The sequence below is a fragment of the Aquarana catesbeiana genome, linkage group LG04, assembly GCF_042186555.1.
Source record: "Aquarana catesbeiana isolate 2022-GZ linkage group LG04, ASM4218655v1, whole genome shotgun sequence".
Taxonomy (NCBI): Eukaryota; Metazoa; Chordata; class Amphibia; order Anura; family Ranidae; genus Aquarana; species Aquarana catesbeiana.
In genome coordinates this window covers 44,582,928-44,595,578 of record NC_133327.1, presented here as the reverse complement: position 1 = coordinate 44,595,578, position 12,651 = coordinate 44,582,928, and the positions used below count along the sequence as shown (strand labels likewise).

General features: G+C 42.8%; 1 protein-coding gene across 2 annotated transcripts in view; it reads right to left on the bottom strand.

The window, feature by feature from the left end:
* Positions 1 to 244: 244 nt before the first annotated feature.
* The window catches only part of LOC141139216 (squalene synthase-like), a 35,345-nt gene continuing 22,938 nt past the window's right edge, over positions 245 to 12,651 (bottom strand). For both annotated transcript variants that reach the window (XM_073625142.1, XM_073625141.1), the window contains 5 exons: positions 11,080 to 11,208; positions 9,553 to 9,744; positions 9,123 to 9,299; positions 6,283 to 6,435; positions 245 to 4,821 (listed from right to left, as the gene is read on the bottom strand). In XM_073625142.1, the coding sequence (XP_073481243.1) occupies positions 4,609 to 4,821; positions 6,283 to 6,435; positions 9,123 to 9,299; positions 9,553 to 9,744; positions 11,080 to 11,208 (864 nt within the window). In that variant the 3' untranslated portion in view covers positions 245 to 4,608. The remainder of the gene's footprint in view (positions 4,822 to 6,282; positions 6,436 to 9,122; positions 9,300 to 9,552; positions 9,745 to 11,079; positions 11,209 to 12,651) is intronic.

The window sequence follows — 12,651 nt, the reverse complement described above, 5'->3', positions numbered from 1 at the left end:
GGATGTACTCACTTTTGTGAGATACTGTGTGTAATATATATATATATATATATATATATATATAAAAATGAAGATCTTATCTAATTTTACAGTAGACAGTATAAAAAAAAAAAAAAAAAAAAAAAAAATACAAAAGAAGACAATTTAGTAAAAAAAAAAAAAAAAAAAATAGGTAACGTGATCAGACATGAGCACACTCATTTAATTAAAAAAAAAAAAAAAAAAAAGGCAGTGACAACATAAATGATTTGAACTGACATTTTATTTAATAAAAATTAAAATGCATTGTATAACAATGTCACAATACGGATCATTCCCAACACTCCCAACTGTGCAGACAAAATGTGTGTAGAGAGGTGGCGACAGAGCCGCCTATCAAACCAGTCCTATCATTCTCTGTCCACAGGAGACATTACTAAAAAGGCAAGAAGCATTCAAAACAACCAATCGGCAATCATCTCATTCACAACTCTTTAAACTATTTAAAAGATCCAAGTCTGATTGGTTGCTATGAGATACCAGGCTTTTTCACTTATCTTTTAATTGCCTTATTAAAGAATTCCTTTATCCAGTATGGGATGATGGTTTAATCAATGGAGCATCGGGAATGGAGATTTTCTAAATCATCTATTAACATCCTCCATTTGGTGTCACTGAAGGTTTTTTTTATTTTTATTACAAAGAGAAATGCAGAAAACAAGAACTAATTACATATCCTAACCTCCTTGCCAATGGCATCAAACACAACGATGGGGTTTAGAGGGCTCTTGCCCACAAATCTGTAGTGGACACCAAACCTTGGTTGCATTTTGAAGGCCAATTCAATCCAACCCAATTTCAGTTTTTTGTGGACACTGATGGCCTGAATCAATCCGCTGCTTCTTATATCTTATAGCGACTCCAGTGGTGACATTTCCCTGCAGTAGTCTGCCTCCTCTCACAGGGCCATATCAGAGGGTGTCACTCTTTTGCTGGTCCCCAACAGCCATGGTAGCTGATGTGGAACTGAAAACTCCCATGGGGATCGTTCTTCACTAAAGTCCCGAGAAGAAAAAGAAGCCAGGGAGTAAATCACTCAACTGGACAGCAATGTTAGTCTTGATTGGGATTGACCATTCATTTTAATATGCTTCTTCATCTTAAAATGTACTGACCCAATATTAGTCTTGCTTGGGGTTGACCTTTAAATCTTGGCCTAAAAGTACTAACCCCACATTACAACCTGTAACAGTTATAAGGTCCTCTCACCAACAACAGCCAAACTGAGAAGAAAAAAAACTGATGGGAACTGAAGGAGCATCAGAAATACCACCTATGGATATAAAGTACCAAACATACTCATATTGAAGATACATCACCACCCTGTCACTGTGATATAGAGGTAGGCACCTCTAAGCTGGTTTAGTATTCATCTCATACATGGATGTATACCCAAAGACCTGTAGAGACCTGGAGGTGCCTGCTATTACATCCAAGTGATAGGGTAGCCATTTCTTTTTTCAGTACAGGTACACTGTAACTGGCAGGAGAACAGGGGTGGAGCGTTCTGTACAAACTGTGCTGACCATCATTTCATCTGGGCCTTTCTTGGGCCTGTACATGCTCATCTCTCCTCAAAGTGTCTTGTGTATCTATAGGGAGATCTCCAATACCTCATGAGTCAAAAGTATAGTAGTACCTGTAAATGCTTCACACTCTACAAGATGTTTTGCCCACCTATGGGGAGATTTCAGACACCCCATGAGCCAAAGTTAACGTAGCAGACCTATATATGCCTTTCTCGCCACAAGATGCCTTGCTGATCCATGAAGAAATCTCAGACACCTTATGAGCTAAAGGTAAAGCAATGAAATACCTCTACATGCCTCTTTCTCCACAAGATGGCTCTCCATGGGGATATCTTATATGCTTAATAGCCCTCTACATGCTTCTTTCTCCACAAGATGCTTTGTCAATCTATGAGTAGATCTCATGAGCCAAAGGTAAAGCAGTGAACCTGTAAAATATTTTGCTCTTCACAAAATCCCTTGGGGGGGGGGACCTCAACACACACTTTGAGCTAAAAGTTAAGCAGTGGAATACCTCTTGGATTATCAATACTCTATGAACTTGAGGCAAAGTAACTGGTACCTCCTGGAAAGGTATTGAACATACAGAAAGTATGTGGATAAATGAGGTGGCACTGAGCCAGTCCAACAACCCCCAAATAGTTGGCCAATGAAAACGTCTGAAGCGTTGTCCCTATAAAGTGCACTACATTTAGTAAAATAAGCCTTGAAAGACCTACACACAATGCAGGGGTCCTGTACTTTGTCCAAGCATAGCTGTATTTCAAGATGTCACCCTACTAACCTAAGAGCTACTTGTCGCCAATACTCTAGTGGTGGTAACACCATAAGCCAAGACGTGACAGGCCAGCTTTTCCTAGTCCCGCTCCTAATGTAATCTTCCTACAAGGCGGAAAGTTAAGTCGCACCATGCAGAACCAGGTGACCTCAGCAGGAGGATCCACCCAGAAGCACATGTAGCATCCAAGAACCGAACTGGATTGGAATTACACGAAACTGAGAACATAACCTAAACTGGATGGACCTTCAGTTTAGATTCTTATATTTCATTGGTAGGTCACTAATTGAGTTCATTCGTTGCCTGTAGTTGTAACAAGTGAGATAAGAGCAAGGGAGCTGCCATTGCTAATTTATGTAGGTTCTGGAGCCATCAACCTCGCCCTGTCTCTACTGGCTGCATTCTTGTCCCAGGTAACCAATCACTAGGTAGCAAAGCAAGTAATAGAATGAAGGTCCTGAGAGTCGCACCTTTAAATATCAAGTGAGCATTATGGCTCCCATTGTCCTTTAATTAGCAACAACCAACAGGAAGTACTTCTGCTCCTAAAATATAACCTTTTATAGAAGTTTACTGCCAGCCTCTATGAGAAGAAGACTTTCCTCATTTCAAATACTTATATTCTCCATTATTCAGGTATAGCGCACATTGATCAAAAAGTTGGGAAAAGTTCCCCCAGACTACAATCTTATCCCCTCAGTGAAATTCCACCAAAACAAAAATGAAAAAGAAAAGAAAACGCATTTCATAAAAGTTCAGAGAAAGTACAGAAAAACAATTTAAAATGTGAACTTTTACAATAACTGTAGATGCCCTTACTTTTTATACTGGGCAGTGTGCATGACAATATAGATTTATTATCATGGAATTTGAAGGCATCCTTTAATATAAAAGGCTCAATTTGTATCATTGTGATTTCCAACCAATAGGATCACTTGAGACCGTTGACCTCACAGTCTAAAATATTTTGTTTTTCTACTTATTGACAGCCTACAGCACTGCCATATTTTCATCAGCTATTAAACTGCGACTGAACACCCTGCTGGGACTTCCACCAGGGCTGCACAGATACAGGCTGGCCAAGCTAAGCTTAGGAGATTAGTCCTACTTAAAAGTTGTCTGTGAAGGGATCCATATTGGTGCTGCCCAATGTTAACGTCTCTTTTCACTTTATAGTTCTGTGTACCACCATGTCACGATTTGTGACTAACATTACCTGGAAGGTCCTTTTCTGATAGTGGAAATGCACCTCCTGCCCTTCCCTCCTGTACTGGTCTTGCTGTATGATGGACATAGCCCTCATCTCAAGTGTCCCTGCACAGACTTGTATTGTGATGAAGAGAGGGGAGGTGTCTGACCAGGTCTTTTAGCTTACAGAGAGCACTGGGCAGTGTGGTCAGAATCTGGTGCCTATTGGACTACACAGTCATATTTAGACACCTTGCACAAATGTTTGGAGGTGAATACAAGACTATGAAACCTGTTTGACTAGTCAATTCTGTGACTTCATGTGAGCTTTTTAGAGTGCAAAGCAAAATGCTGTTATCCATGACCCCAACTTTACTGCTTGCTGAGTGAAAGGCCACGCAGAAGTCTAGACATTGAATTTGCGGCTTCCCACCCCCATACTTTTTATGGGCACATACCTCTCTAAGTAGTAAAGAAAGGAGAAGGATGACAGCCCAACATCATTATCTATTATACTTCTATCTTAATACGTTGCCTTTATAATTATTATATTTTAGACTTTTCCCTTTGTTCTGACGTACTTAAGCCTGTCTATACTCAGACTTGTGGGGTCTTGAATGCTGTCAGCCATAACAATTTAGAACATGAAAGCCCAATCAGAAAACCAGATGTGATAATAAGAGTTCACCTCATTGGTTATATTACAGTCTACTTATTCTCCAGCCACCAGCCATGTTGAGATAGCTTAGATACCGGTCCACAGTGCTCCTTTCAGTACCATCCAGACCTGAACTATAGTCCAATCACTAATACTTTTATAAGAATAATCTGATAAAGCTATGAGTCGTGGAATAAATCCAGTTTCAGTGTCTCCCTTGGGATTAAAACGTCATGGAGATGAGAAGCCAGTTCGAGTCAAGCGAGGCTTGATAAATGTGCTTTGAGTGCAAGGATCTCAGCTGAATAGGTGTCCTCAGAAGGGCTCCAGCCCCATAATCCTCCGAGATGCAGAAGAGATTACTACCATGGAGAACTGAGCGGAGATAGGTACATTATAAGCAAAATTGTCCCGGGTCACTGGCCCGTATGGACCTCCTCTGAGGCCTGCACAGTGCTCAGGTACTGCCAACTGAGGGCCGCCAGTAACATGGCGCAGGACAGATATATGGGGGAAAAGCTGTGCCGGGACACCAGAGAGCCACTGGGTAAACTCAACTTCCTGACAGTAGCCACAATGTTTTGTGTCCGTCCAGAAGATGGGTCTGTCATTGGAATCTTCTGATAGATCTAAAAAGGAGGAAAAAAATATATAAATAACCCATTAAACCAGGAATAATAATGACTAATCACCAATCAAAAACATGTGAAATTAAGCGATGATATGTAAAAATAAACTCCAGGCTGCACACAGTATACTGTATGTTGACTGTTTTACCTGCCAAAAATATTTGTTTAGCCAGTCCTATGATCCAGATACCACTACTACACTGCATAGCAAAGTCTGGAACCTCCACAACAGTCAAAAAGTAAAGCTTGCTGAAGGTCATATCCCCAGCTTGCGGGTTGTAAAATGAAGGAGCAGCATACTGATGAGACATCAATCTTCTATCGCCTCCTGTCAGCGAGCTTCCATTGTTAGACTAACAAAACTGCAACACTGTTTGACTGGCTACTAGTGTTGGCACCCTCTCTGCTATGCATGTTGTACAGGCAATTACAGAAGAATGACAAAGACAAATGCAGATGCACCACTGCTTTAGCTGTTGTTTTTTTATTTATATCTACCTGATGTTAAAGTGGTTTAAAGGGCTCAATGTTTTTTACCTTCATGCATAATATGCATGAAGGTAAAAAAAAAAACCCTTCTGCGTGCAGCTCCCCCCCCCCCCCCCCCCCCAGCTGTCCTTATACTTACCTGAGCCCCATCTCGATCCAGCGGTGTGCACGAGAGCAATGGCTCCCCCAGGTCTTTCTCTCTCCTCATTGCCTCACATAGCAGCGTGAGCCATTGGCTCCTGCTGCTGTCAATCACAGTCAGTAAGCCAATGAGGAGAGAGCGAGGGCAGGGTCGAGCCGCGCTCCATGTGTGAGTGCCACTCGGGAGCGAGCCTGCTTAAGTGCCCCCATAGCAAGAGGCTTGCTATGGGGGCACTCGGCAGGGAGTGGGGGGGGGGGGGTGATGAGCCAGGACCGCCAGTGGGGGACCCAAAAAGAAGAAGAGGAATGGGGCTGCTCTGTGCAAAACCATTACACACAGCAGGTAAGGATAAATTTCTTTCTTTTTAAAGAAATAATAAACATCTTTCATTTAGAATCACTTTAAGCTCTAAAGCAGGGATATGCAATTAGCGGACCTCCAGCCACAAGCATGACACCCAGAGGCAGAGGCATGATGGGACTTGTAGTTTAGCAACAGCTGAAGGACCGCTAATTGCATATCCCTGCTCTAAAGCATTACATTGCAAGCACCAAAACATGGTGCAATGCACAGGAATGGAAGAGTGTGAATCCAGCCTAAACCTTCAGCTGACATCTTGAGGGTTCCAACTGTAAAGCTGGTTCCCAGCTCCACCTACATGCTACAACCATTTTAAGGGGGTCCTGCACCTGCTGGCCTGCCACCATCCCACCAGTAGCCAGGGAAGACCGTGCTTTGCTTTATACTGCAATGTTTTGTACCAAACCCACTTTTATTAATTTTATACAGGACATGATGTGCAGACAGGGTGGAAGATAAAATATCCGTACCTCCTCCACGTACTGATACATGATGGCCCTTACAGCCTGGATGTTTGTAGCATCCATCATCAGAGTCACAGCCTGGCCCTTCCGGATCTTCACCACTCCTTTAAACACCTGCTGGTTGTTATAACAGGCGGCCAGTGTGGAGATAGCCATCACCTACACACACAAAAACTATTGTTAGAACACTCACAGCTATACACAGGCAATCCCAATTAGAGAATAAATAAAATACAGCAGCTTCTTAACACACAATGGAAAGAACTAAACAAGTAACAGGCCTCATTCATGCAGGTTTAAAAGGATCACATTTTATGTGTTTTTTTTTTTTTTTTTTTACACTTTTTTGTTCATCTTTCCAGTGCAGTGTGGGAGGATGAATCTTATTTGCTGTGTTCTAAAGAAGACTGTTCCTTTAGACACTTTTTTGCAAGGGGCTGTTTACTTAGAAATAGTAGCTTTACCAGGCTAACCATAACTGTGTTTCTGAAAAATTAGATTTCTTTATCGTACATCAAGGGACACAAAGCCACTGTATAATTCTGATTGTTTTGTAACTGTACTGTCTGCCCTCATGTTGTAAATCGCTGCGCACACTGTTGGCGCTATAAAAGAATCCTGTATAATAATAATAATCATAATTATAATATTAATAATAAACAATAATTCCTTACTTATAGGGGTTATGCACCACCTACAGGTGATTGGATACTGGCAAAAAAACAGAGGAAGTCCTAATCTATATAACTTCATATATACTTCCCGTACTTCCATACAGGGAATACCCCAATTTTTTCACCAGTGTCTGAAGGTGATGCAAGTCTCTGCACAATGTTACCAGGTTTCTCAATAGCTCCAGCAGGTATCAGGAGATTGGTGCTATCCGGATCCATTCCTACAGCTAAAAAAAATTAAGGAGAATGGTACTCGGACCCCGCACTGGAAGAAGAATGGACAAGATGTGGAGATTTGCTGTAATGCAACTGGTCAGCACTGGAACCTACATGTACAGAACCCTGTGCAGTAATAACTGACAAGGAAATTCCATCAGGGTGCTATACAGGTCCAGGGCAGTGGACCTCACAAAGAAGGGTTGAGTCCCTCAAGGTCCTGTAAGACATTGCCCGCTGTGAAGGGTGAAGGTTGGACCCCACTCTTTTGTAAAAGGGGTGCTGCAGCTGGATTGGTGACTGCCTTGGTAGCCCTACTACTTACCCTGTGTGGTCAGGTACCCCTTTAGGTTATGCGCCCCCCTTCTCCCCCAATCCTCAGAGAATAGCAGTCCTAAGTGTGAGCCTAGTATCTAAACCTTTAGTTTACACACACATGACGTATCCCGACTCTGCAGGCTCCATGCATTTAAAAAAAAAAAAAAAAAATCAGTAAAAGTGTCTTTAAAAAAAAAAAAAAAAAATACAAGAAAAAAAAACCAAAAAACCAAAAACAAAAAAAAAACCACACACACGTGGACCAAGATTTAAAATGCAAAAAGTTTGCTATGGTATAGGGAACATCTAGAAAGAGTAATTTTGCCTAAGCAGCTCCCTGATAATTTTGCATTTTTTCTGAAAAATAACAGGACACTTCCTATGCCTAAGTCAGCCTTACTCAACCAGGGTTCCCCCAGCGGTTGCTACAGGTCCCTTGAGCAGTGAAGGATTGATCTCTTGCCCAATGGCACCAGCACTACTCAGAACGAAACAAACCAAAACGGGACTAGTGGAGATTCCCCTTCTCAAGCAACTAACCATTGACACCCAAATGATCAGGTTCACTGTCTGTTTCACTTACCACCAATGGAAAAAAGTATTTTTCCCACTGTCTCCCAATGTATGGGGGCCTTATACGGACCACCAATTGGATGGGATGTTTTTTCATTGTAACAGGCATTTTTCTCACCCACCACTAGTGAAATAGGGCCTTCCTTCCATTTACCACCAGTGAGGTAGGGTATTCTCTCCACTGACCACCAGTGCAAGGAAGCCTTTCTCTCACTGACCACCAATGTGGTATGGCTAATATACAATGAGCTCTGGATATAATCATGTCCCTGAGAACAGAATATTATTTTAAGCCTTCTTCCATGGTATAAAGTTTGAGAAAGGCTGACCCAGGCAATCCTGTTCAGTAGTTTAACACTTGTAGTTCCCAGTGTGAGATCTAAGGCACTACTGCCTCTGATTGCTAGTCTCAGGAGATTTGGTGATTTCATTGTTCTCCTTGCTGGAGGCTGTGACATAAGTAAGCAAAGCACTGCCTCTACCAAGATGGCTGCCACACAGAGACAGAGTGCAGAACAAGCCATGGTAAAGCCAGCCAGCTGGATCGAAATTTGGCCTGTTTATCAGGGACCGGAAGGGATTTGGATCCATCTATGGGCAGGCTGACTGTACCCAAGTTGATTCAATCGATCCACTTGGGTACAACCAGCCTGTTGGATTTTTTACCTGAGATAACTGCTGGTGGCTACAGCACCAGCAGAACACAATAGCGCTGCGGGAGGCACAATAGAGCTGCAGGACAGAATCAATTGATTTGCTTTCCTTCCACTTTTGGTGGAAGGAAAGAAAATCGATTCATCTATGGGCTGCTTAAGACAGTAACGTGGAGAGATCAGCTGCAGGGAGACCACATGCAATACTGGTAACCAGTTCTTTGGCCTCTGCCTGCTTTTTTTTTTTTGACAAAACAGTTAGAATTTATTTCCCATTTAAAAATAAAGCTAACCAAAACCAGTACGGTTTTCCTTTAATATAAAACAATACAATATGATCTTAAAGCATCACCAAAAATACATTGCACTTTACCTTTACATCTACCATTCACTGTCAGATTGGCTTACTCACCTGAGGGATTGCGCAGAAGTTGAACACACTTTGGTTTTGCAGTCTGGACAGGTACAGCAAAACGTCGGGCACATGTTGAAGAGCATTGGTGATGAGCTCATTCAGACACTGTACGGCTGGCACAATATTTTCCGGCTTGGCAAGGTCCGACAGCTTCTTCCCATATTTACTCCACACCTGGTATAGGCAGAATGACAGATATGAAATACTGGCTACTGGAAGACCTTCTGCCTACTGTGCTGAGAGCATGCTTATTGTCCGCTCCCAAAGATTAAGAACCCAGAAGACATCAATGGCCAGTGAGGGATCTCTGGGGCACCCCAGCGCTGGAGTGAGGGCTAGTTTAGTTTTGCTTGAATCGGTCTCATTAAATAATCCCTCCCCTCCCACAATGGGTATTTCAGATAGGAGAGGAGCTGGCTGTACTTGCCTCTTTCGGCCAGAACTCTCGGCCTTCCAACTGATCCTCCAGGTAATCACGAATGATGTTAGTCTTCTGCAGGAACAGGCCCATGGAGTTGGAGAGTCTTGTGTCATCTCCTACAATGGGGTCCTCCAGCTCAGAAGCAGAGAACAGACGGGACAGACCAATCCCCACCAAACCGGCTACATAGTGACAGTACTGTGAGGGAGGAAAAAAAAACACCTTAAAATCTGCAACCGTTGTCAGTGAAGTATAAAATATAACCTTGGATCTGCAGATCAAATACCTGGAGGTGATTTACATGGCTGCCTGGTGTAAGAGGTTTTTTATGGCATAGACAGGAACTCCAGTCTTGCACAGTTATACAGGCTTCTTTGCTGTACTTAAATAGCTTTCTCGGATTTCACTGCACACTGTGAGCATCTCACATTGTGACTTTCTTCAGGTTTTCATGTACAAAGAGCCTACCTTATTTCCTGGCTGGAAGACATCCAGCATTATTTAGCTCTTTTTTCCCCTAACCTTGCTGTCCCTGGCTCACACCTTTCAGTCACTGAATTTCAGTTCTTTCAATCACAGATGCTCAGTCTGTGAAGTGCAGTTTCATTGGGGTTAACACTTTACATTTTCTGACCAAAAATGAATTTAAAGGGAGTATAATGGGGGAAATGAGAGAAGAGGACGTTTGGAAATAATCTTGAGAAAGTGTGAGCCAACAGTTGACTTCCCCTGTCTCCTTATCCCTCTACATAAAACACAATAGGAAATATTATCCATTCAAACCTCGGAGCGAAATCCTTTTCTTTTTTTGAGTTGCTATATAAAAAATCAAAATGTATTTAAAGAATGATTTTCTAATAAAATGTGATTATTTAAAGGTTGCAGCAATTTGAGACAATGAACTCTAAACACAGTACAGTAGTTTACAAGGCTGTAAAGGGACTTGTGACTTTCCTGATCTGGATACTTGTTCTGTGAGAATAACTTTCAAAGTACTGAAGCCAGAGGATAAGTATTAAAGTCAAACAACTAGCATTTTGATTAGCAATGGCAACCGGTCCATCGCAGCAGTGCTGATCCCGAAAAAAAGAAGCATCAGGCTGATCTCATATATAGTGATGGAAAAGATGGGGTGTAGTGTAGGCAGATCTTCTATATAGTGATGGAGAAGATGGGGTGTAGTGCAGGCAGATCTCGTATATAGTGATGGAAAAGATGGTGTGCAGTGCAAGTGTAGGCTGATCTCATATAGTGATGGATCATATATAGTGATGGAGAAGACGGGGTGTAGTGCAGGCAGATCTTGTATATAGTGATGGAGAAGATGGGGTGCAGTGCAGGTGTAGGCTGATCTCATATAGTGATGGATCATATATAGTGATGGAGAAGACGGGGTGTAGTGCAGGCAGATCTTGTATATAGTGATGGAGAAGGTGTGGTGTAGTGTAGGCTGATCTCATGATGATGGAGAAAATGGGGTGTAGTGAAGTAGAGGTGAACAGATGCTGTTTATTATCAGATGTCAAATCTTACCTTGTCCCATTCCAGTAAAGACTCCACATGCTTCTCCAGGAACTCTGCCATCCCCACCCCCATCTTGTGACAGATGTCAGCAATCACCTCCTGGTAGACCACAGCCAGGTTCCTGAACTCCAGGGAAATCTGACAGCGGGAAGAGAACACAGCAGCTTAGTGCCATCAGAAATCAGGAACATTTGTCTTTACTAAACACTAGAGCCACAGGGAAAGCAGGAGAGGAGACCTGCGACTTTACAGCAGTATTATAGCAAAAGGTGATGGATGGAGCTACGATCCAGGGTTAAAGTGTATGTCAGGGCATCTCTGAAACAATTGCACATTTCCCCACTTTTTATCCTTTGAAAAGAAATGCTGCTTGCCCACATACTGCGTTTAGGGAAAGGTCTCTCGAGAGATGTAGTTCTGGGGACATGTGTGTTGAGTTATTTTGAGAGGACAGCAAATTTACACTGTTATACAAGCTGTACACTCACTACTGTACATTGTAAGAAAGTGTCATCCCATGAAAAGATATAATAAAACAATACCCCATAATGACAACGTGAAAGAAGTTTGAAATCTTTGCAAATTCATTAAAAATAAAAATATGGAAAAAATCCCATGTGCATAAGTATTCACAGCCTTTACTCAATACTGTGTTGAATCACCTTTGGCACCTCTTTTTTGAATATGATGCTACAAGCTTGGCACACCTATTTTTGGGCAGTTTCTCCCATTCTTCTTTGCAGGACTTCTCAAGCTCCATCAGGTTGGATGGGGAGCGTCAGTGCACAGCCATTTTCAGATCTCTCTTGAGATATTCAATCGGGTTCAAGTCTGGGCTCTGGCTGGGCCACTCAAGGACATTCACAGAGTTGTCCTGTATCCACTCCTTTGTTAGCTTGGTTGTGTGCTTAAGGACGTTGTCCTGTTGGAAAATGAACCTTCACCCCAGTCTGAGGTTCAGGGCTCTCTGGAGAAGGTTTTCATCAAGGATGTCTTTGTACATAGCTGCATTCATCTTTCCCTCGATCCCGACTAGTCTCCCAGTACCTGCCACTGAAAAACATCCCCACAGCATAATGCTGCCTCCACCATGCTTCACTGTAGGGATGGTATTGGCCAGGTGATGAGCAGTGCCTGGTTTCCTCCAGACATGACATTTGCCATTGAGGCCACAGGATTCTATTTCTCATGGTCAGAGTCCTTCAGGTGCCATTTGGCAAACTCCAGGTGGGCTGTCATGTGCTGTTTACCGAGGAGTGGCTTCCATCTGGCCACTCTACCATACAAGCCTGATTGGTGGAGTGCTGCAAAGATGGTTGTCCTGGAAGGTCCTCCTCTCTCCACAGAGAAACGCTGGAGCTCTGTCAGGTTCTTGGTCACCTCCCTGACTAAGGCCCTTCTCCCCCAATCACTCAGTTTGGGTGGGTGGCCCGCTCTAGGAAGGGTCCTGGTGGTTCCAAACGGCTTCCATTTACAGATGATGGAGGCCACTGTGCTCATTGGAACCTTCAATGCTGCAGAAATGTTTCTGTACCCTTCTCCAGATCTGTGCCTCGATACAATCCTGTCTCGGAAGTCTAC